This window comes from Orcinus orca, chromosome 1, assembly GCF_937001465.1.
Source record: "Orcinus orca chromosome 1, mOrcOrc1.1, whole genome shotgun sequence".
Lineage (NCBI taxonomy): Eukaryota > Metazoa > Chordata > Mammalia > Artiodactyla > Delphinidae > Orcinus > Orcinus orca.
The window spans coordinates 184,013,451-184,040,246 of NC_064559.1; the positions used below are offsets into that span (position 1 = coordinate 184,013,451).

At 34.7% G+C, this 26,796-nt stretch overlaps 1 protein-coding gene and 1 pseudogene across 5 annotated transcripts in view; one reads left to right on the plus strand and one right to left on the minus strand.

The window, feature by feature from the left end:
* Window positions 1–26,796, minus strand: part of AGO3 (argonaute RISC catalytic component 3) — a 127,507-nt gene that overhangs the window by 55,201 nt on the left and 45,510 nt on the right. For 3 of the 5 annotated variants that reach the window (XM_004266469.3, XM_033422144.2, XM_033422149.2), the window contains one exon: window positions 2,561–2,695. In XM_004266469.3, coding sequence (XP_004266517.1) covers window positions 2,561–2,695 — 135 coding nt within the window. Of the gene's footprint in view, window positions 1–2,560; window positions 2,696–19,693; window positions 26,791–26,796 lie in introns of those variants that run through there. The other 2 variants (XM_033422147.2, XM_049697793.1) reach the window with 2 other exon arrangements.
* LOC117200240 (uncharacterized) lies at window positions 11,246–11,324 on the plus strand (annotated as a pseudogene).

Consider the following 26,796-nt stretch of genomic DNA (forward strand, 5'->3'; position numbering starts at 1 on the left):
CTAATTGAATCAGTGAGAAATAGTTTTCATTAGTAACTACCTTTATAAAACTAAAATTTCAGATCAATTAGAGCATTTACTATGCCTCTATAAATAAGACTAGGAAATACTACCAAGAGAAGGCCTTTTAAGAAGGAAACACCAACATATGAAGTAAGCAAGATGTAAAAATATTGTTTAGGGGGAAAACACGATAGAAAAATTTAAAACAAATTTCTGTTATCTATACCACTTAGCAATTTGTTTTCAAATCTTCCCCTTGAATTAAAAAAAATTATCAGTAAGGTTCTACAAGCCTACTAAATAAGTTTTTATCAAAAATAAAATTGATGTAAAGCAACTATACTCCAATAAAAATTAATAAAAAAGTAAAATAAAATACTCTTACATACATATGGTACTTTTACCATAAACTTCCTCCAATATTTCTGCTATTTAACTATGATGAATTACTGCACAAAGAAACCACCCTAAAGTTACCATTAAATATTTAGGAAAAAGTTCAACTAGAACCAAATAATATTGTACTAGGAAATCTATTCATCATAGCACCCTTTGTATCACTATTTAACAAGCTTCATCAAATTCCTCATGCCAACTAAAAATTAAACCCAAATACATAATACAAAACATGTAACTTTGATTCTCTTGTGTAATTGAGGTAGGAATACATGACGTACTTTAAAGAGTCCTCTTTAAAAAAAAAAGCCTTCTTGACTCTGAATGGAGGAAAAAATCATCAGTATGTCAGTTAGATCCAACTCAGATTTTTCTACCCCAAATCTACAGTCATAGGTGCCTAAGGATTAGATCCAAATCCAGGGGTTAGCAAAAAGCTGAAATTTAAAAAAATGGACTAGATAATTCTCTGCCCAGGTCCCTCCCCAAACCCTCCATCCAACAAAAAATGTTTTTGGCTTTAATAAATCAAATATTTAACCTATAAACTTGGCTTTACCTTCACTATAACATCAACTTTATAATGCTTTCTAGTCATTTTTTCAGTCATTTCTTTGGCCCCCTGAGCAGTTGAAGTTAAGATCGAGTCCATGCTCTTCGGGCAGCAGTTGAATCCTTGTTCTGTACATCTTGTATTTTCTGTGATAGAGTGGTGATATGAGTTGATTGCATAGTTACCGCAAAATAATGTAAGTGACTTCATGATATCAGAGGTGGTAACTAAGCAGCAACTCCACTGGAAACCATGGCATTTAGATGATCACATATTAATGGTGGGTAATGCACTACCTCCCAACAATGCTAACTGTGCAGTTAATACAGATTATGAAAGGACAATGGTATGATTGCAATATAAGAATATATAACACTTTCTTATTCTGACACTTAAATAACTTGAGATAAATGGATGCCTATTTTCAAAGTAGGAAGAATTTTCCTTTAAATGTTTTATTACAATGACCATCTCTCTCCTGGTTACTAAATGGCAAAGAATAAAGGATTACTGGAGCAAGTAGGATGTATTCAACTATACTAACTGATTTGGGGAACTGAAAGATGTTCAGAGAACAAACTTCAATGCTTCATTCAAACCACAAGCTAAAAATTGCCTGTAACAAATAGGTAAAACCTTAAAATAAAACGACATAATTATTTCTGACAATTGAAGATCTAACATTTAGTTTAAATAGAATTTATACTATTCATTCTAATTAGAGAATATCTAATTTCTCTTTGTGTCTAAATAATAAAGAACTAAATACAGTGGAGTCACATCTTACATGAGGATTAGGTTCTAAAGTCATGAACAAGGCAAGAATTTTACGTAATCAAAATTACTGTTGAAAAATCCCTTAAATTGCAGATAAAGTACACTATGTGTGGGTTTGCACATAAAAGTGTACATGTATATAGAAAGCAACAATTATATAAACAATAAGTATATACAAAATATAAATTTTAGGAAACAATTGAAATTAATTTTTAATTTTTCTCTTTGGAAGACTATGTAGAGATGAATTTGTATTAGTAAAATATACATACGATGCAACCCACTGTATACACTTTAGCTACTAACTATAAAATAGTCAAGATCAATGGTCAACTGAATAATGTATATGAAATTACTAAGTTTCAACTCTAGAACAACACATGAAACAGGCTAGTCCCATATCCATAAATTTACAAAGGAATAAAATATTCTGCTATCATTTCAGAAAAATAAAGAAGTCATTATATTATCGATAGAATATGTTCAAAGAATGGCTCCAGTTCTGAAGTGACAATGTTTTTGGAATAAACTTATTTTTAACAGTATCATAGAAGCTTTTTCCTAACAGACACTCTTATACCTTCAGCTAGTAAGGGAAAGTATTGACAAAAAATTAGCTAGTATCAATATTAATTCCATTACTTGGTATTTCTTTCATTGACACACTACCTAAGATGTTATGGTAATGAATTTAATGTGACATTTTATAATTAGTCCATATTTTTACCGGTGATGTTACATGAACAGATTTATATCTTAAAAAATTTCAATGAAAGTTTGTTATATTCATGCATTTTATAGTTAAGTTGTTCCAAATGCTAATTAACTCACCTTTTATCTCTTTGGTGAATTTTACCCGATGAGAATCAGTCAGAGGTCTTGGCTGCTCATCAATATTATGAATGTCAAGAACTTCACACATGAACTGAATTACAGGTTGTGCTTTGTAGAAGGCAGTGGCAGAAACTAAGAAGAAAAACACAAATAGTACAAATTAATGTTTCCTTTAAAAAACTCAAAAACTTGATCTTGGGCTCCATGATAATTAACTAATACAGAGTTAAAATTACCCTTTTATGTACACCTATATACATATAAAAATATTTCCAAAGTTAAGCTCTTTCAATTTGAACTGTTTGACTGGAAGACAAGCACAACAACAGAAAAAGCCTAATATTACAGTTTTTATAATCTATCTCTTATCATGGGTAACTGAATCATTCCATTTCCTACTACATGTACAGAGCAGTGTTCTGGCTATGAAACAAGGTCTGTAAGGGGACAAAGAAGGCCAGAGCACCTTAAAGAAGAAAAGGTTAGGTATTATTTCTTAAACAAAGCTTTTTAAGCCACCCTAGACTGCTTATCTATTCTAGCGAGAGCTCTCCCTGTCTTGCACAGATTTGAGAAGACAATGGTATTAAATGTTACTAGTGCTAATCCAAGCTACAGGTAGTAATAGTAAGGTGTATCTGCCCAATGTTATCTAGCTACAGTCAGCAGTCTTCCAAGAGCCAACAAGTACGATTTCTTAATCTTGGGTTTTGGAACTAGAAGAGCTTCACCAATAGTTAGTAGACCACCATCACTCATTTCTTAAATACATACTTACTGACTGCTATTATGTGCTATAAAGGCACTGGGGATACAGTGAAAAGTAAAACCAAAACAGACAATAAGCTACATGCTATCATGTTATTTTTTTATTTAAAAACATGCCTATTGTGGTGCTCTTTCTCTTACTCTCCTTGGTTTAGGATTAAATGTCTTCCACAAAATGTCCCTCATCTCTGGAAGGATATTTATCAAGGCTTTAAGTAGTTATCTCAGGTAGTAAGGCTACCGTAGATATTTTTTATTTTCTTCTTTTTGACTTTATCTTTAAATCTTCATTTTTTAATAGTGAGCACATATTACTTTTTCCTTTATTACAGAAATAATACATGAGTGAAGTCTCATCCTAAAAAATTTAAACAATATAGATATCCACAGTAAAGACTTCTGGTCTCCAAGTATCTTTAAGAAGCAACCATTATTAGTACTTAGGTATGTATATATCCTATTCTTTTAATATGCACTTAGAGATAAAAATGCATATACAACTTTCTTTTTTAACATGAGATCAGATAATAAATGTTCTATGACTTCTTTTATTATTATTTTAAAAACTAACAATGTGTCTTAGAGATCTTTTTATTCTGCAGTTTGGGTGCATGGTAATTAAGTGAATATATATTCCCTTCCCCTCTTATTGAAAAGGAACACAAATGATAAAACATTAGACACACTATTCTGGCCTTTGATTTCTTTTTTCTCATTATATATCTTAGAGATAGATCTATATGTACTAATATGGAACTATATCACTCTTTTTCACAGCTGCAGGATATCTCATTGCATGGACCTACTTCATGTCCCTCATGATGGAGAGTTATGTTGGTTTTGTACTTCCATCCAAATAAACTTTAGAAATACCTCCACAATTTCAAACTAACTAAAAAAAGAGAGACTGGTAAGACTGTATTAGCATTCTGGGTATCTTATTCAAATCCACAGTACTTTAAAAAAATGTATACATTACATTCTTCTATTAAAAAATGTGAGAATGTTGTCGTACATTAAAACAAGGCTGGCAGGATACATACCAGATAAGCACATATTGCTTCTGTGTTAATTAAAAAAAAAAGTGAATAAAGGAAAATAAATACATGGTAATTAACATGCTTATTTTGTCTTTCCTTTAATCCTACAGGTAAATTTTCTTCACTGGATTATAATACTAGCATTCACAACTAATGTGTCTTATCTCACAGAGTTGAAACTACTAAACAAACATTATTTATCCTGTTTAACATTCTATTAATTTTCCTTAGTGTTTATCCCACTGTTCTTCTAATCATTACTGTTCACCATCTTCCCCACAGCAATGTGGGCATCTGAGGTAAAAATTAAAGTTAGTGAAGGAAAGCTCTTACAAAAGATGGGATGAAATCAGTGAGTACAGTTGAATTAGGCATGAATTTCAATCAGCAAAGATCTGCCTCTCTATCCCTTGGTTAAATCCTTAACATTTTATAAACCTACATATTTATGCATTTTTTCCTTCTTTCCCTTTCACAAATCAGCTGAGTTTAACTGAAAAAGTAATATTTACATTTAATATTTTTAAAACCTATTAACAAAATATACTAAAGGAAATAAACATACACTAAAGGAAATAAACATACAATCATTTCTACAGATAATTACCCTCAAAAAAGCATTAGATAAAATTCAGCACCATAACTAAAAGTCTCACAGTACCAGGACTAGAAAGGAGCTTCCTTAATTTGATAAAAGTTATCCACCAAAAATCTACGGTAAATTCAACTTCATTTAATAGAAAGTGCTAGCTGGCACAGGAATGCAAGCTAAGAGAAGTAAAAGGTAAAAAGATTGGAAAGGGAGAAACAAAATTATTATTCTTCACAATATGACTGTCTAGAGAGAAAAGCCAATAATCTATAGATAAATTATAGAATTAGACAGTTCAGTAAGGTTGCTAGATTTAAGATCAACATATAAAAATAAAATTACATTGTTATACACTGGCACCCAACTTAAAATGTAATTTTAAAAAGATACCACTTAATATCACAACAAAAAAACTCAAGACACTTGAGATAAAATCTGAACAAAAGATGCATAAGACCTATAGAAGTAATAGGTATCTTTACTACTACAGAAAATCTAAATGAATGGAGTATATACCTTATTAGTATAAATTATTTGTAAGTTAATCTGCAAATTCAAGGCAATTTCAATCAAAATACCAATAGGATATAACCCCCTTGACCTCTGGAACTTAAGAAGCTGATACTAAAATTAACATTGAAAGAGAAATGAAACAAGAATAGCCAAGATAGTTTTTAAGAATAAGGTCTGCTCTAACATTCATCGAGATCTGTTATAATCCAATTCAAGTCAAGAGACTGTGGGGACAGACACACAGACCAGTAGAACAGACTTGGAAGCCCACCTTATACAATATACAAAAACAAATTCCTATTCAGAGAACTGAACATGAAAAGAAAAATAAACATTTAGAGGAAAATATAGAACATCTTTATGATCTTGGAGGCAAGAAAGAATTTCTTAAGATATAAAAACTATCATAAAAAAATACCATAAACAAAGCCAGAAAAAATAAAAGACAGGCTATAGATATGTGTAATACATATAACAAATGATTACTATCCAGAATATATAATAAGTTCCTATAAATCAAGATAAAACAATAAAAGTGGCAAAGGATACGACTAGGCATTTCATAGAAGAGAAAATCTAAATGTCAAAAAACAAATTTTCACTAATTATCTTATTTGTAATTAAGGAAATATATACAAAAACTATATCAAGCTATCATTTTACACCAATCAAGACTGGCCAAAAATGTTAAGACCGATAACACAAGCTGACAACAAGCCAAAGGAAGACTGAAGAATTAAAGCTCTCATACAGACTGTAGGAATATAAACTGATATAGTCAGTTAGGAACAAATGGTAATTTATAGTAAGTTTGAAGATGAGCATAATTTTCAACTCAACAGTTTCACTCTAGGACTTCCCTGGTAGTGCAGTGGTTAAGAATCCGCCTGCCAGGGCTTCCCTAGTGGCGCAGTAGTTGAGTCTGCCTGCCAGTGCAGGGGACACAGGTTCGAGTCCTGGTCCGGGAAGATCCCACATGCCGTGGAGCAACGAAGCCCATGGGCCATAACTACTGAGTCTGCGCTCTAGAGCCCGCGAGCCACAACTACTGAAGCCCATGTGCCTAGAGCCCGTGCTCTGCAACAAGAGAAGCCACTGCAATGAGAAGCCCGCACACCGCAACGAAGAGCAGCCCCTGCTCACTGCAACTAGAGAAAGCCCGCGCACATCAATGAAGACCCAACGCAGCCAAAATTAAATATAAGTAAAATAAATAAATAAATTAAATAAATTAAAAAAAAAAAAAAAGAATCCGCCTGCCAATGCAGGAGACACAGGTTTGAGCCCTGGTCTGGGAAGATTCCACATACCAGGGAGCAACTAAGCCTGTGTGCTACAACTACTGAGCCTGCGCTCTAGAGCCCGCGTGCCACAACTACTGAAGCCTGCGCGCCTAGAGCCCGTGCTCCGCAACAAAAGAAGCCGCCGCAATAAGAATCCGGTGCACCGCAACAAAGAGTAGCCCCCCTCGCCGCAACTAGAGAAAAGCCCGGGTGCATCAAAGAAGACCCAATGCAGCCATAAATGAATGAATGAATGAATGAATGAATGAATGAATGAATGAATAACTTAATAAAAACCCAAAAAACAATTTCACTCTATTGGAGTATATAATCTGCAAAAATTCCATATCTGTGAAAGGCAACATGAATGAGAATGCTTATTGTAGCACTGTTTATAATGGTAAAAAGAATGGAAACAACTTAAACACCAGCCAAATGGATAAATTTGTACTACATGCATATAATTACAATTAATGGGCAGGTGTTACAATTCAGATAAATACAATTGAGAAGTAGAAAACTTGAGAGGAGTTTGGTAGAAAATGCGATCTTACCAACTACTTAGATTGCCATTATCTAGATATGTATAATACACAACTAAGGCAAAAAAATTTACCAAAATAGACTAGATGTCTAGAATACCAGTGGGATAGCCTTTCAATTCATGAACATAATATCTCTGAATTTATTAACGTAATTCCAGTTTCATTAAGGTTTTGTGATACTTTATAAGTCATTTATTAATAATTGATAAAAATTTCATTGCTGTTGGAAATGTATCCTTTAATCTTTCATCACTTACTAACTTATTATTTTTTAAATTTTATTTATTTGTTTTTGGCTGTGTTGGGTCTTCGTTTCTGTGCGTGGGCTTTCTCCAGTTGTGGTGAGCGGGGGCCACTCTTCATCGCGGTGCACGGGCCTCTCACTGTCGTGGCCTCTCTTGTTGCGGAGCACAAGCTCCAGATGCACAGGCTCAGTAGTTGTGGCTCACGGACCTAGTTGCTCTGTGGCATGTGGGGTCCTCCCAGACCAGGGCTTGAACCCGTGTTCCCTGCATTGGCAGGCAGATTCTCAACCACTGCGCCACCAGGGAAGCCCACTTATTTTTTTAATTAGGTTTATTTTCTTCTTTTCATGGGTAACAGTGTTAGAATAATGAGAAAAGGATAGGCTTGGAAATGAAATAGATTTTAATTCTAGATCCAGACTTGAAATTCAGAGAAATCATAATTCGTTCATTGCAAAATTAGAAAAACATCTAGTACTTATAGCATTAGGGTGAAGATTCAATGTAAGGTACCTACTTGTGCCCAGAACATGGCAGGAGCTCATCAGAGCTCTTTTTCTCATCTTTGAAGAACTGTCTACTCATGTCTTTTGCTCTCTCATTTACTGAGGTTTTAATTCTAGGCAAAATCATTTTGTCAATGTAAACTAACTCCTTGAAGAGGCTGATGGGAGAATGTTCCATGAAAAAGTGATTAGGATTCTTGAATTTGCATTTTACTGTGTCAAAACTGAAAATTTTTGTTAGGATGCAGCTAAAATAACAGATGTGAAAAAAGAAAATAATAAATATTTGCCATATTTAAGATAACTAGGACTACAAGTACCAAAATGAGCCCAGGTCCAAATGATGAGTATAAAATAAAGCAGTAAATAATGCTGGATCCTGGTAAAAACATAACTACAATTATACTTTAATCTCCTGAGAGGTTATGTGCCTTAATTTTATATGTATACTTTCATTGCTCTGAAGATATAAGAACAGAAACTTATTATACAATGCCTTTTTATGGTAATAGTGAGCAATTAAGAGGTCACATTAAACATCTTGGTGTGTCTATTATTACCTAGCAAAATAATATTAACATAGTACTCAGGAGATATTGATAGATGAAAGGATTGCTTTTCTTTTTCTTTTTCTATTTTTAATATAAAATATCACATATTTACTAGAGTGTCACTAAACAAATTATAAAGTGAATATCCACATAACCAACATTCATGTCAAGAACTAAATATTGCCAGCATCCTAGAAACCTCTTCCCTATCCCTTTCCCAACCTTAACTTCCCCTCTCTCTGCTAGAGGTAACCAAAATCCTGGCTTTTATGGTAATCACTTCTTTTTCTTTATAGAATTACAACATAAGTACAGATCACTAAGGACCACAATTTAGTTTTCCTAGTTCTTGAATGTTATGTAACTGGAAACATAAAGCATGTAATCTTTTTGAGTCTTTTGCTAAACACTGTTTCTAACTAATCTATATTAATTAAATGTAACTGGTTTCTTCATTTTCATTGCTCTAACACTCTGTTGAAGAAATACACAATTTATCCACTCTGATGTTGATGGACAGGGAATTCCCTTGCAGTCCAGTGGTTAGGACTGGGAACTTTCACTGCCAGGGGCCCAGGTTCAATCCCTGGTCAGGCAACTAAGGATCCCAGGCGTAAGCTGCCCCACAGCAAAAACCAAAACCAAACAAAAAACCAAAAAAACCTGATTATTAATGTTGGTGGACAGTTTATGCTGGCACTTTCCTTTGGTTATTAGAATAAGGTTATGAATATTCTTATAGCCTTTTTTTTTTTTTTGGCTGCACCACGCAGCATGCGGGATCCTAGTTCCCTAACCAGAGATCTAACCTGTGCCCCCTGCAGTGGAAGAGTGGATTCTTAACTGCTAGACCACCAGGGAAGTGCCTAGGTGGCCTTCTTGATATACGTAAACACGTATATTTCTCTAGTAGAAAAGGCAATATCTGAGTAGAACTGCTGAGTCATTAGGGATGTGTATCTCTGACTCTCCTAGATAATGTCAAACTCTTCCAAAGTGGTTTTAACAAATAACTCTCCCACAAGCAGCATTTAAGAGTCACTGTCGTGACAAATTTTCACCATTAGTATCGTTAGACTTGAATTTTAGCCCTTCTGGTGGATGTGTAATGATATCTCAGTTCAAGAAAAAAAACAATTTGAGGTATAACTTACATACAATAAAATGCATTTCAATTGTAAAGGTCAATGATTTTGACAAACGTATATACATCTATGGTATTACCACCCCAATTAAGACAGAACCTGTCATCACCCCAGAAAGTACTTTCCTGCCCCTATGCAATCAGCTTCTGTCACATCTGCCACAGGCAAGCACTGATCTGATTCGTTTCATAATAGAATAAATGGTTCCAGAATTTCATATAAATGGAATTATACTGTATACACCACTTTGTCTAGCTTTTTTGTACATCTTACTTGAGATTTATCCATACCATTGTATAAATTAGTAGTTAGTTCTTTTTAGCTGCTGGGTAGTATTTCATTGTATAAATAAATCACAACTTGTTTCTCAATTCACTTGTTGCTGGGCATTTGGGTTGTTTCCAGTTCCTAATTATTATGAACATGTAAACATATATGCACAAATCTTTGTATGGACCTATTTTTTCATTTCTCCTAGGGAAAGACCTAAGAATAGAACTGGTAGGACACATGGCAAGAAAATGTTTAAATTTAAAAAAATCTGCCAAGGGCTTCCCTGGTGGCACAGTTAAGAATCCACCTGCCAATGCAGGGGACACAGGTTCGATCCCTGGTCCGGGAAGATTCCACATGCTGCGGAACAACTAAGCCTGTGCGCCACAACTACTGAGCCTGTACTCTAGAGCCCGCGAGCCGCAGCTACTGAGCCCACGTGCCACAACTACTGAAGCCCACGCGCCTAGAGCCCGTGTTCCGCAACAAGAGGAGCCACTGCAACGAGCCCCTGCTCGCTGCAAATGGACAAAGCCCACGCACAGTAACGAAGACCCAATGCAGCCAAAGATAAATAAATATTAAAAAAAAAAAGAATCTGCCAAAATATTTTTCCAAGTGGTTGTACAATTTTATACTCCTACCATTTCTGATTGCTCCACACCCTTACCAACACTTAGTATTGCCAGTCTTTTTGATTTAGCGAATCTAGCAGGTATGAATGATATCTCACTGTGGTTCTTACCTGCATCTTCCAGATGACCAATGATGTTTAGCATCTTCTCAAGTGCTTACTGGCTACTCCCATAATCTTTTGTGAAGTGTCTGATTTTGAGCACTTTTTAAAATTGTCTGAGTTGTGCAAGTTTCTCATATATTCTGGACACAAATCTTTTGTTTAGGATATGTTATGCAAATATTTTCTCCCAGCAGTAGCTTGTCTTTTCATCTTCTTAACAGTGTTCTTAAGAGAATGTGTTCATTTAGATGAGGTTTCCAACATATTAAGAAATCTTTGTCTATTCCAAGGACATGAATATTTTTCCTCTTTTCTTACAAATTTCTCAGTTTTAATGGTTTTTTTTTTTTTGTACAAATACTCAGCTGTTCTAGCACCGTTTATTGAGAAGACTATTCTTTCCCCATTGAATGTTGGCCCCTTTGTCAAATATCAATCAACCACGTAAGTGGGTCTATTTCTAGCTATTTCTAGCTATTCTAATCACTTCTTAGCCTTTTGGCTAAGATCAAGTGTAGTATCTATAGCTATCATGTAAACTGATTTGTATGTCCATCTTTAACCCCAATATCACAGCTTTGATTACTGTAGCTTTATAGCATGTCTTCAAATCAGGGATTATGAATCCTCCAACTCTGTTCCTCTTCAAAATGGTTTTAGCTATTCTAGGTTCTCTGCATTTCCACATAAATCTTAGAATCAGCTTGTCAATTTATATTATAAAAAAAAAACAAAAAGAAAGCCTGGTGAGATTCTGGGATTGAGTCTACAGATCAATTTGGGGATAATGGACATCCTAAGAATTTGAGGCTTCTGGGCCAAGAACATGGTATCTCTGTTTATTTATATCTTCCTATCTTTGTCAGGAATGCTTTGTAGCTTTCAGTGTAGAGGGCTTGTACATCTCTTTTAAAATCTATTCCTAAATATTATTATTATTTTTTTGCGGTACACGGGCCTCTCACTGTTGTGGCCCCTCCCGTTGCGGAGCACAGGCTCCGGACGCGCAGGCTCAGCGGCCATGGCTCACGGGCCTAGCCGCTCCGCGGCACGTGGGATCCTCCCAGACCGGGGCACGAACCCATGTCCCCTGCATCGGCAGGTGGACTCCCAACCACTGCGCCACCAGGGAAGCCCTACATTTTTTGATATTATGAATGGTACATGTGTTTTTCACTTTTCTAATTGTTGAATGCTGGGTATTATTTATTATACTGCTAGTATTTTCTTTTTGTATATGCAACTAGTGTCTTGTAATCTTGCTAAATTCATCTATTAATTCTAGTAGGATTTGGTTTTTTTTGGTAGATTTCTTAGGATTTTTTACGTAAACAATTATGTCTTCTGCAAACTGAGATAGTTGTATTACTTCCTCTACAATATTATGCCTTTATTTTTCTTGGACCACCAGCACAATGTTAGAAGTAGTGAGAGCAAGTATTCTTGCCTTCTTCTTAATCGTATGGCAAAATCATTCACACTTTTTATCATTTAGTATGATGATGCCTGTATGTTTTTCTAGATGCTTTGATCAGGTTGAATAAGTTTCCTTTTACTGCTAGTCTGTTACAAATTTTTATCATGAAAATGTTAAAATGTGTCAAATGATTTCTTCTGTCTGTTGAGAGGATTACATTGTTTTTGTCAGGTGTCAGATTCCGGGGTATACTAGCCTCATAAAATTGAGTTGTAAAGCCTTTCTTCTTCTTCTGTTTTCTGAAAGAATTTGTGAAAGATTGGTATTATTTTTCCTTAAATGTTAGATAAAATTCAGCAGCGAAATGATTTGGGACTGGAGTTTTCTTTGTTAGAAAGAATTATGGATTTAATTTCCTTAATAGATACAAGGCTATTCCAATTTTCTTTGAGCCAATTTTTGTAAAGTTGTGTTTCATTTATCAGATTAATTGGTATAATTGGTATTGAGATTTATCCATACCATTGTATAAATTAGTAGTTAGTTCTTTTTAGCTGCTGGGTAGTATTTCATTGTATAAATAAATCACAACTTGTTTCTCAATTCACTTGTTGCTGGGCATTTGGGTTGTTTCCAGTTCCTAATTATTATGAACATGTAAACATATATGCACAAATCTTTGTATTGGTATAAATTTGTTCCTAACATTCCCTTATTAATCTTTCAGTTCTGAAGGATCTTTAGTGATAACCCCTTCTTTCATTCCTGACACTAGTAATCAGTTTTATTTTTTTATTTTATTTTATTTTATTTTTTTATTTTTATTTTATTTTATTTTATTTTTTTATTTTTCTTGATTAGCCTTGTTAGGAGTTTAAAATTTTTATTAGCTTTTTAAAAGGAATTAACTTTTGGTTTCATTCACTTTCTATATTGTTTGTTTTTCTATTAATTTTTGCTCTGATCTTTATTATTTCTTACCTTCTACTTACTTTGGGTTTAATTTGTTCTTATTCTAGCTTAAGATAGAAAGTGTGTGTGCTAGCCTGCCTCCAAAGACGGTCCCTAATAATAAGTCTTGCCTCATGGGATTTCCACGTTTGTGTCTCTCCTACACTGAATATAACTGGTTTATATAACTAATAAGACATTACAAAACTAGCAGAATATAGTTTTCAATGCTAGGCCTTAATGTCATTACAGCTTTTGCCTTGCTCTATCATGGATTACTTGCTCCAGAGGAAGCCAGCCACAATATCATGACAACACTTAACCAGCCCTGTTGAGAGGTCCAGATGGCAAGAAACTAGGCCTCTAGCACAAACTTGTTACTGAGTTTTACAGATGTAAAACAAGACTTAACCATCCATTTAAACATTCATCAAGTACCTACCATATCAGGGACTCTTTTGTGGGTTGGAATTTAAAGATGACTCAGACAAAGTCTCTGCCTTTTAAGAACAGATCCTGGGTTAGGATGGCAGAGGAACCACAAGCAGCTCATTTCATTCTTTCCTCAAACTCCACTATAGCCATGGTAAGGAATTAAAAGAAAGAAAGAAAGAAAGAAAAAAGACATAAACCTAGAAGGAAGGGAGAACAGAAAACAGAAAATGCACCAACATTTTAGAAGATGAAAAGCGAGTAGACAAGTTGTAACTGACATAGCAGATAGAATCCTCAGAAGGCGTGAGAAATGGCAGTGCTAGGTACCTCTGAAACCGGTGATAAAAGGATGGGGGTAGTGCAGAAAAATGAAGAGGAAAGCTGTTTGAGAAGCAGGTAGAATCCTAGATCCCTTGTTCAGCTCCATTCACATTGCAGAACAACTGCCTCGTCTTTATCCTGGCATAAACTGTAGGTGTATTCTCTGGAAAAAGTAAAAGACTTTTGGAGGGAGGATGTCAGGCACAATTAAGGGCACAGGACTGTACCCAAAACAAGGAATTAAGTAACTATAAATATTAAATGCTGAATGCAGACATTCCCCAAGCCAGAATCCCCAACTTGGCTTCCAGATCGCAGGTAATGAAGACTATTACCCTTCAAGCAGGAGGTTTGGAGGGCTCATCTTTGGGTAATTTGACCAGGTAAGACATAAGGATAAACTAACATTATAGGTTCCCCAACATCAGCCCAATCAAATCACCCTATGATAAAGCTCAAAGTAAACAGGCTCCACTGATGAATTCAAAGCATCTAGTCAGTGTTTTAGAGTCCCAATGCATCATGAATAAATAATCAAGGATACTATATGCTTGAAGGAAGCTTCCAAAATGGAGGATAATGATCAAAACAAACAAACAAACAAAAAAAGAATTTGGAGGAAGCATAAGCATGTGTAAGAAAAATAATACCCCAAAATAAATGATCTACAGTGAGCTTAGAGAAGATACTACCATATATGAAACAAGAATAGTATGCTACTATAAAATAACATTCAGGAAATAAAAAAGAACGAGTAGAAATTTTAAAAAGCGAAGGGGGTTAGAAAATGAAGGTAAGTAAATTTTCCAGAAAGTAATACAAGGGAAACAAAACCTCACTAAAGCTATTTAAAAAGTGGAGCACCACTTTCAAATTTATGAAGGAAAATTATTTCCAACATAGAAACCTAGCTGAACTTTCATTTAGGTTTGTTGATACATTTTCCAATGTGTAAGGCATCAAAAAATTTTGCCTCCTGTGTACCCTTTTCTCATGAAACTTCTAAAAAAGGGGGGAGGGGTAGGAAGGGATACAGATAGTGAAGTTTGATCCCAAGAGGACAGCTGTGCACCAAATAAGAACATACTCTATCAGACTGAAGCAGTATGGGTCAAGAAACAGATTTGATTAGACTGTCACTGAAATTCCTGATGCCATTATACTCTTTTTCTAATGTGAGGATAGACTAGACAAGCCTGATACAGGTATCTTTACTTGGCTGAGCTTGACCAGTGCTGATAAAGTTCCTGCCCTGTTGCCTGACCCTTTCACCCTAAAGAAATATTCTGCTTTGATCTACTTCTGAGGACTAATTTGAATACTGTAAAAATCAAATTATTTCTTAACCTTAGGGATCTTATACCTGAACTGAAGACAAACATATGAAGCAAGCAACACTAATATTGTGATTAATAAATTACTTATTAGAAATCTGTTTTCCTTGCAAAGGAAGCATATTCAGTGAGAACTTTTGACTCTTAAGCAGCATAAATTATAATTACCAAATTCTACAACCATTTATATAGTATGACTACTTTCTTCTAGTAGCAAAATAGTGAATGTTTTATAGAAAGCTACTTTTTACTGAAAAGCACAAAGAAGTAAATAAAGTATATAAAAATAAAAAACATTTCTCAACTCAGATGTCCTGGGTCTGAGATTTGTCTGCCAGGAATCTTGCCTCTTAAAGGATGCAGTAAAGAGCTGTGAGTATTAAGGGCATAATCTCTGGAATCAGAAAAACTGACCTCTATCATTTAAATATAATAACTATTGTGCCTCAAATATAGTTATATCTAAATATACCTTTAATAGGTTATATTACATATATCAATACATTAATAAAAATATAAAATACAAACTATGTGACATTTCGAGAGAGAAAGTCACTTTAGAGAAAGTTTAGATTTTGTCTCTAAACTTCAGTTGGGGGTATCACTTAACTCATACAACTGTGATGACGTTCATAGGAGATACAGTTGTCTTCTGGTTCCTTGGGGAGATTGGTTCTAGGACTCCCTTTGGATATCAAAAGTCGGTGGATGCTCAAGTCCCTTATAAAAAAATGACATAATACAGTCGGCCCTCAGTATACATGGTACCCAGGTAACAAGGGCTGACTGTAATTAATGTAAAATGTTTAGCATTCTCCCTGTGGTAAACAAAAATATCTTCAGGGACATACAACTAATAAGTACCAGATTCACTCTTTTTTGGCTGTGTTGCACGGCTTGTGAGATCTTAGTTCCCTGACCAGGGACTGAACCTGCGCCCTCGGCAGTCGAAGTGCGGAATCCTAATCACTGGACCACCAGGGAATTCCCGAGATTCACTCTGATGCTCTTAAAATGCATAATTACAAAAATTAAATGCAAGTTGCAAATGAGTTAGGCCTAAAGGCAGGCCAACCTAAAAAAATATTCTGCATTTCATTGACTCTAAAATGCCAATTATGGTGAGGTACATCAGTATTGTGTGTATCCTAAAAGAGAAATTTGCCAATTGAACTGTGACAAACGATCTACTGCAAGACATCTCCTGATTTCAGAGATAATGAAATGTGAAAAAAAGTTTTTTGTGTGTCTAAGATTGGTAAAATTCATTAAAGTTACATAGTTGAGAGTTAGGATATTAAACACCATGAAAACAATCATTTTGAAGACAAGATTAAGTCACACAATTAGAATTAAATTGCTTGCTTTCTTAAAGTACTATTCCATGCTTATCTCCACCACAAATTTCACCTAGCTCCCACCTGTCACTTCCTCAGAGAAAAGTTCCTTGAACACGGAGACTAGAATGGATCCCTTTGTCACGCAGTCCCACTGCACTTAGTACTTCCTCGTAGTACTCATTATATTGCTCAATACTAATCTTCTCTGGTTGATTTCAAGTTCAATAAAGACTATTTTGTTCAGTGTAATATACCAAGTGGAAGGGTTGCAAAATCAAAACCACACAAACAAGAAAGGAAATATAAGCAAGTAAGGTGGTCAGTGTAATATTTTCCCTCATTATTTTTCACAGCAGCATTATATATTATTGACAATTTAAAAATAAACTCATTTAAGTGCCTTCTTAGCGCAGTAGGCAGCACATCAGTCTCATAAGAATAAACCCGTTTAAAATTTTAGGCTTTGGGACTTCCCTGGTGGCACAGTGGTTAAGAATCCACCTGCCAATGCAGGGGACACGGGTTTGAGCCCTGGTCGAGGAAGATCCCACATGCCGCAGAGCAACTAAGCCCGTGAGCCACAACTACTGAGCCTGAGCTCTAGAGTCCACGAGCTGCAACTACTGAAGCTCACACGCCACAACTACTGAAGCTCACACACCACAACTACTGAAGCCCACGCATCTAGAGCCCGTGCTCCCAACAAGAGAAGCCACCACAAGGAGAAGTCCGTGCACTGCAACGAAGAGTAGCCCCCGCTCGCCCCAACTAGAGAAAGCTCGTGCACAGCAACGAAGACCCAATGCAGCCAAAAATAAATAAATAAATAAATAAAAGAAAATAAAATTTTAGGTTTTATTTCATTTCATTAAGATAACACAGATCTTTTTGTTTCTTTGCTTCACAGTGGCACCTGAAATTATCTACACACTTTGTTCACACAAATAAACATACTGTCACATGTTTCCTGAAACATGTAGCCTTATAGGTCTATCTCTTCTCCCTATCCCAACCAACCTATTTCATTCCTCTTTCTTCTTTCCTTCCTTCTTCCTAAAGGGAACCACTATACTGAAACTGGTGTGTATTTGTCCCATCTATGTTTTTATGGTTTGTTTTTTTGTTAACATCTTTATTGGAGTAAAATTGCTTTACAATAGTGTGTTAGTTTCTGCTTTATAACAAAATGAACCAGCTATACGTATACATATACACCCATATCTCCTCCCTCTTGCGTCTCCCTCCCACCCTCCCTATACCACCCCTCTAGGCAGTCACAAAGCACCGCCATCTATGTTTCAATACTTTTACTGCATTTGTATGTATCCAGTATATACTTAAAAAAAAAAATTCACATAAGTAGTAACATAACCTTTTGCTATTTGATCATCCCCCCAACATTGTTTTCAATAATAATCCATGTTGATATATGTAGACCTGGTTCATTCATTTAACTGTTACATAGTATACCACAACAGAACAATTTATGTACTCATTCCAATGTTTACTTATTCTGTTATTGACAGGAATCAGGCTGTTTCCAATTTTCTGCTATTACAAATAATGTCTCAGTTTTTGCAAGATACCTCTATGGTATATTAAGGGTTTTAAGACATGTTCAATATCATCTTTACTGGATATTGAAAACGGCCTCCAAAGTAGTTGTATCAAATCATACGCCTATAAGCAATGCATGATAGTTCCTTATACTTTATCCTCATCAACATTTGATATAAGACTTAAATTTTTACAAATCTGATAGGTGTGAAATGGTACTGATTTCACTTGCATTTTCCTGATTACTAATGAATTTGAGAATCTGATTTTCTATTGGCCATTTGTGTTGCCTCTTTTGTGAATTACCTTTTTTTTTTTTTAACTGATTGCCTTATATCCCATAAAGCTCTTGGTTATATATGCTTTAATATTCTTCTAGCATTTTAACTTTGTTTATGGTGTATTTATAACAAATAAGTTTTAAATTTTGACAGAGCCAAGCTTACCAGTATTTTCTATTATGATTTATACATTTTACATTTTGTTCAATGTTAGAGATATTCTCTTACTTTTTCTCTGAATGAATCTTATCTTATTTTTTATTTTGGCCACACCACATGGCATATGGGATCTTAGTTCCCCGACCCGGGATGGAACCTGCACACCCTGCACTGGAAGCGTGCAGTCTTAACCACTGGACCGCCAGCGAAGTCCCTGACAGAATTTTAAAGTTTTGCTTTACAAATTTTAGATTACAATCCACCTAGAAATAAATTTGGGATATGATGTGAGATGGGTCTAATTATTTTTTTCATATAGTTAACAACAGCATAAACACCATTTATTAAACATTTTACTCTTTCCTCAGTGATTTGAAATGCCAACTTAATATCAACAAAGTTTCCACACACACACACACAGAGCTTATTTCTAGGCTTTATATTCTGCTTCATTAATCTGTCTGTCCCTGCAGTTTAAAAAGTGTGCTAAAATTGTTACAGTTTCAACATAAGGAGGGCAATTCCTCCCCCTTTACTCTTCTTTAAAATTATATTGATTTTTCATCGTCACTTATTTTTTCCATATAAATCTTAATATTGACTTATCAAGTTTCACTATATACCCAATTGAGATTTTACTTAAAATTGCATTTACAGATTAATTTTGGGAGAATTGACATCTTATCAAACAGAGTCTTCTCAATAAGCCTAATATATTTCTTTCATTCAGATCTTCACTTATATCTTTCAATAAAGTTTTATATTTTAGAGACCTCTCAGAAATCTTTTATTCCTGTGTATCCCCTTTTCAACCCAAACTCTCAATGTCATCACATTTTCTAAAGCTCAGTTAAGACATCATTTACTTCTACAAATATTTTTCTAACTTTCCAGGCTCAATTAGATACTCCTCCTCCTTGTTTTTGGTTTTATTTATTCATTCCTTGCTTAATATGACCGAGAGTTGTGCCAGGCATGGAGGTAGACTGGTGAATAAGATGGACAGTCCCTAGCTTCATGGAGCTTTCATTCTAACAGGAGACAAAGAATAATAAACACTTATAATTCAAGGTGACACATGGTATTACAGGGGAAGTATACTGTACTATGGGAATACATAAGAGAAATACCTAACTCAGACTTGGGGGAATGGCTGGATGGGGGGCAAGAAGGGTGTCAAATACTGCTTCTCAAGGAAGTAACATGTAGACTGAAACCTGTAAGAAGAACAGAAGTTAGCAAACACAATAGTGACTAAATATCATAGTACTGACATCCTTGTCTTACTCTTGATTTTACTGGAAAAGCTCCGCTGCTTAACTGTAAAATCTACTCTCTGAATATGTTTCCTCCCTTGGCTTCCTTGACACCATTTCTTGGCTCTCATACTGCCTGTGATAATCATTAATTGCTCACTGGTTCCTCTTCCTTAAATGCTAGTATTCTCCATGGCTCTATCCTTTTCATTCCTGTTTTCAATCTAAATACTATTTCTAAAGTTTTTCCATTTTCAGAGTTTCAAATATGGATTTATATACTAAGGAGTCCCAAAACTTTTACTTTTAGCTCACACCACTACAGATTTTCACATCTGCATTTCCAACTACATACTAGATGACTCTGTCCATATGTTCCATAGAATCCTCAAGCTTTAGACATATTTACATTTGACATATTTATACATGGTATATACTGCCAGCTAACCAGCAACAGCAGACCTACCTCCCATATTCAGTATTATCATTCATACCTGGTATGAATGAGTCACTATTCTGAATGTATGTTGGTGAGTATGCCCTTCTTGAAAGCTAGTTTATAAAAGCCAGCACAGTTAGCTAGCACAGTCACTGAAGGTTTGGGAATATGAAGGTTGTTTCAAAGACTGAATAATCATAGAATTCTGTAGGCCAGGTATGGGGTTTTGTTTTTTTATTTTTAATATGTCAATTTGGCTAGGCTACTACTTGTCAGTTATTCAATCAAACACTAATCTAGGTATTGCTGTGAAGATATTTTATAGATGTAATTAAAGGGATATTATCCTGGATAATCTGAGTTGGCCTCATTTAGTCAGTTGAAAGGCCTTAAAAACGGGCTGAGGTATCCCCAAGAGAGAGAAGAAATTCCACCTATGGACAGCAGCTACAGCCCATACCCATGTGTTCTAGCCTGCCCTTCCTGATAGCCTACCCTAAGGATTTCAGACTTGACTAGCTAGCCCCTACAACTGTGTAAGCCCAATCGCTGTCTCTCTCTCTGTGTCTCCTACTGGTTCTGCTTCTCTGGTTGAACCTAATACACTAAGATTGTAGCTTTACTTCCAAAAACCATTTCCTTCAAAAACCTAGTAAACCTTCTGGTCTCTTCATTTCCAATCAGTTCCATGTACCAGTAACTATACCCAGAGTTTTTTTCTGGACATGGTTTTTAAACCTATTTTTTCAACTTAATCTTTGTAATATGTTCCTTCCTCTCCATCCCACATTAGACCATCACCATCTCTTACCTGAACTAGTGATTGAAAAAGCCTCCTAACTGGCTTCTCAGATTAGTTTTTTTCTCCTCTATCTATTCTCCACACTGCTGCCAGAGGTCTCTTTCTGGAAAACAAATATGATCATGTCACTATCCTTCTTGAAAACTTTTGAAGTCTTCCTACCTACAGGATAGAGGTAAATTTGTTTTCTATTTCATTATTTTCTGTTTTTAACTCTTATTTCCTTCTATTTTTCTTTGCATTTAATTATGTTATTTTTCTAACTTATTAAGATGAATGTATAGGTAATTGATGCTTTTCTTCTTTTCTAATAGGCATTTAAGGTTTTAAATTCTCTCTAAGCATTGCTTTAGCTAATCATACCAATTCTGATATGTACTATTTTCAATACTCTTCAGTTCAAAATATTTAAAATTTGTGATTTCTTCAACCAATGGGTTATTTAGAAATTATTTTTTAGTAATATCCAAAGCTGAACTTTAAGTTCCAGTAGGAAAATAGCAGCAATTTATTTCCAAAATTTCCCACTTTCCTCCTAGAACTCGATACAGAGCAACAAAGATAATGTAAAAAAGAGAGAAAAGAAAAGGAAAAAACATCCTACATCTTCAATGAACCTAGGAGACAATAAAAACCTGAAAATGCCAGATTGTAAGTAAATATGGCCCAAAGTACTTGGGACTAGTAGAACCTATGCAAGGGAGAAAGACATGAAAGATGAAAGAAAGCCTAGTGGGGCAAGAGTAAATTTTCACTCCAGAGAGAGAGGGTCCTACCCTAAGTGGGAACTGCAATGTTTAGTTCTGAGATTGAATGGGGGAAATCTCAGAAGGAAGTAGAGAAAGGAGGTGTAGAAAGTGTCATGAGAGTGAGTAGAGGGTGAACTAGAAGTGACAGAGCTCAGATAGGATTACCCTTCTAAAACCAAGGCTTGCATTTTTCCTCCGTAATGTCAAACTTGGAGAAAAGTTAAAAGAATAGTACAATGAACTACCATGTACTCTTCACAAATTCTCTAATTGCTAATGTTTGAGCAGGCAATTTCAAAGGCAGGAGTTGGGCTTCCCTGGTGGCACAGTGGTTGAGAGTCCGCCTACCGATGCAGGGGACACGGGTTCGTGCCCCGGTCCGGGAAGATCCCACATGCCGTGGAGCGGCTGGGCCCGTGAGCCATGGCCGCTGAGCCTGCGTGTCTGGAGCCTGTGCTCCACAATGGGAGAGGCCACAACAGTGAGAGGCCTACATACCGCCAAAAAAAAAAGGCAGGAGCTGAATTCCCCTGGTAGCAGAAACTCCTTAAACATATATTACTCAGAGGCAAAAGAGATGTGATTTATTTTGAAGAAAGAACCCATCAGAACAACAGAGGACAGAGGCCTTGAGCAGAGAAACCTGGAAAACCACCTTGCTCCTAATGTCCTGTCCCACCTCCCTCTCCCACTCCAGTCTCTTCTAATAGGTGGTTTGGGAAAACTCATCTCATTCAAATACGAATAACAAAAGTGATAAGTATCCATACAAGAATACCATTTAAAAAATGTAAAAAAGCAGCACAACATCCCTGACAAAGAAAACTCAACAGAAAATACCACCACGAAGTAGATAAAAAATTATAACACTACTTTTTAACATGAATTCAAACCTTCTTAATGCAGCTATGAAAAAAGATCTCAGAGCAGAAATTTAAGAACTAAGGGGAAAGACAAACAGTTAAGAGAAGATGAAATAAGCACTGAGAACTCATGAAAGAAATGGAAGAAAAAGACTTTTTCAAATTCAAAAAATGAAGACTGAGCAAATGGTAAAAATTATATCACAAAAGGCACAGTAAGGAGCAAGTAGGATGGAATTTTTTTTAAAAGAAAATAAAATGACAGATTAAAAAAAAGATAAAAGAGTTGAACCTACATTTTCAAAGGGAATCCCATGTTTTAAATAAAACTGACCCAAAATGCTCAACACTGAGAAAAAAATCTAGTAAAATAATTGTAAAAAATATTTTCAGCAACCAGACAAAAAAAGCAGGTCCCTACTAGGGAAAAGAAAATCTGCTGACATCATATTTCTCTATTGAACATTCACTGTGAGAAGACAGTGGGAAAATACCTTTAAGAAACTCAAGAAAGTGTCATTCAGATAAACCATAATGGAAAAGAATATTAAAAAAAAAAGCATGTCTCTACGTGTAGAACTGAGTCACTTTGCTGTGCAGCAGAGACTGCCACAACATGGAAATCAGCTATACTTCAATAAGAAAAAATTGAATGAAAAAAAAGTGTGGTTCAATCATTTTATGTCTAGCCAAGCAGTCCTTCAGGAATAAGGCTATAGACAAATGGTTTTCAATATGCAAAAACTCAGCTCTTACTCATATGAGCCCTTCCTGAAGTAACAACTTGAGGACAAGCTGCAACCAAGAGATGACAGGAAAAATTTTAGCAAAAGGACTTGCAGTTAGCACCAACACATATAACTGTAGATTTAAGATGAAAACGAATGAATATACAGGTGACAGAATGGAATGTAACTGTTAACATGATCAAAAAACACTGAACAGTAATATATACAAATAAATGAATAACAGAAAAATCATAAAAAGTAGCATAAACTCACTGATTTCACTTTACAGTAATAGACAGGAGTCAAAGTTGAAAGTCAAGTAGTATAAATTTAAGCAAAATCGTAACAACAATAAAATAATGCTATATTGGCTAAAACTAGTTAAAAAAGGAGAGGGAGGAAAGAAGGGAAGGAAAAGAATAAAGCTAATATAAATGTTATTGATTAAGGAAAGCAAAAGATACTGTTTTAAAGAGAGGGAAAGATGATTATTATATGAAAGTAACCACTGATGAGAAAAAAAAAAAAATCTTTCCTAATAACAGAACTAGCATTTAAAAAGCACAGAAAACATACCACATGGATTATAATCCTTTTGTTAGACAATGTAGACTTTTGGCCCAAAAGTACAAAAAAAGTCACTTTATCATTGTAAAGGGTATAAATCAATGAAGAATACAGATAGGTGTACATATGCTCCCAATACTATAGCAGCAACATCATGAAAGTGGAAATATAAGAAGAAATAGAAACACAATAGGAAATTTAAATTTATTTCTCCCATCTGAGACAAGTAAACAAAAATAAATAAGGAAATAGATGATCTAAACAACATAATCAAAATTGAAGTGCTGATGAATATTCATTTAACTCTATCCTAAAAATTGATTATATCTTATTTTCAAATAGCTATTGAACTTTCATTCACAAAATCTGACCATATATTAGGTTACTAAAAAAAAAAAAAAAAAACCTCAACAAATTCTAAAAATAGAAATACAAACCACATTTTCTGATTAACAGCAAAATGAAACTAGAAATTTATAACACAATCAGAAAATAAAAAGATCTTCAATCTGAAAATTTAAAAAGTCTCTCAAACAACATTTGGATAATATGGGAAATACAAATGAAATCTGTGGTGTTTTGAGAAAATGATATAATAAAAAACTAGGTATTAGAAGCTTTGGAACATAGCTAAAACAGTGATAAGAAGAAAAATAACTGTTCTTTTTGGTTTTTGTTTGTTTTTATTTTTGGCCATGCCACACGGCCTGCAGGATCTTAGTTTCCCAACCAGGGATTGAACCCACGCCCTCAGCAGTGAAAGTGTGGAGTCCCAACCATTGGACCACCAAAGAATTCCCGAAATAATTTTTTTAAATACTTTTTTTAATAAGAAGAAATGAAATTAAATGTTACTAATATAGTTCAAAAAGGAAGGAAAAACAACTAAATTAACTGAAGAAAAGTGGAAGAAAAAATTTATAAAGCTAAAAAGAGAAATTAAGGAGTCAGAAAACAGAAAGCCAGAGAACTATGAAAAAAATTCAAAAGCTCTTTGGTGGGGGGAGGTGGTGGGGGGAGGTGGGGAGAACCCGCTGATTAAACTACTACCTCTCCTAATTAAGAGTAAAAAGAACAAAGCACAAATATAAAAAAGAAACTATGGGGATAAACCACAGAAGTAGACAAAACTGAAAAAAAAAAAAAAGGAACTACTTAGTAAAGATACATTAGATATAGATAAAATATATATTTCTAAACAGACTGATTTTTCACAAAATAAATGAAAGATTTAAAAGAGCTACCCACCAAACAAAACAAAACACACCAGGCCACAAGATTTTACAGGGGAATTCTACCAAATCTTAAAAGAGCTGATAATTTCAATACTATTTAAAAACTGTTGTACATTTTAGAAAATGGGAAACTTCTAAATTCTTTATGAAATAAAATATTAATACCAAAACTTGAAAAAGACTGCATAAAAAAAGAGAAGATTGCAGATCAGATCTTACTTTTTGCAATTTGATTAAAAAGGTAAAGCATTAAAAAACAGATTCCAGCATCACATTAAAATAATCCAAAACCACAAGTTTAGTTCAGTGTTTGTTAAAAAAGAAGAGAAATATCATATCATCAGCTCCATAGCCACTAAAAGACATCTGACAAAATTCAACATCCATTCTTGATTAAAAGTACTCAACAAAATAGGAACCAACAGATGCTCCTAAACATATACATACATATACGTATTTAATGCAGAAACACTGGAAGCATTCCTTCTAAAGTAAGGAATAAAAAGAGGATGCCCACTATTCTCTAATGGTTAACACTGTCCTATCTAATTAGTCAATATAATCTGATAAAAAATATTAGAGGTATAAAAATCCAAAGGAAGACGTAAACCTATCACTATCATAGATGAAATCATTATAACCTAGAAACTGCAAGGAAATCACTTGAAAAGTTAATGAAATTCAATAAGGCAGAGAGAAAAAAGTTACTATACAGAAATTAAATGCCTTCATGTACATAAACAATAACCAGTTAGAATCTATAAACCCATTTAATAGGGAAAAAAGAGAGAGAGGACATATCCAGGAATGATAATAAGAAATGTGCAAATTTTATGTGAGGAAAACTTTAAAACACTCCTGAAGTAAACAAAGGCAATCCTGAACAAATGGAAAGGCATAGTGTTTTCTTGGATAGAAAGACTCACTATCTTAAGACTCAGTAACTTAATTTAAAAATATAATGAGGTCACAGTAAAAGTAACAGTCCATCCTCCCATAACCACTAGTTCTGACAAGGTATTTCTAAAGCTTATATAGTGAGATAAGTAAGAATGGCCTAGAAATCCTGAAGAGAAAAATGAGACTAGCCCTAGAAGATATTAAAATTATAAAAGAAAGGACTGACTGAAACACACAGCCCCACCAAAAGACAACTTTCTACATGACAAAAAGCAAAAACAAGACCACACCAAAGATCAAAAGACAAATAACAACCTAGGGATAATATTTGCAATTCATATCACAAAGGGCTAATCTCCTTGATTTCAGAAAGCTCTCTCAGTAAATAAGACCAAAAATCCAACAGAAAAAAAGGAGCAAAGGACATAAAGAATTAATAAAAAAGAAATAAGGTGGCCCTTACATATGTGAAAAGATGGTCAAATGCAAAATAATAGTACATAAGGAAACTATTTCTTGTAAATCTGATTGACAAAAATCTAGAGTTTGACACCTCTAGTGGCAAAGGTATAGGGAAACAGGTAGTCTCATTTACTGATGCAAAATATCTACTATCTCAGTGGAGGGCAATCTGGCAGTAACAATCAAAATTACAAATATATCTGCTTTTGACCCATCAATCTCACCTCCTGGAATCTA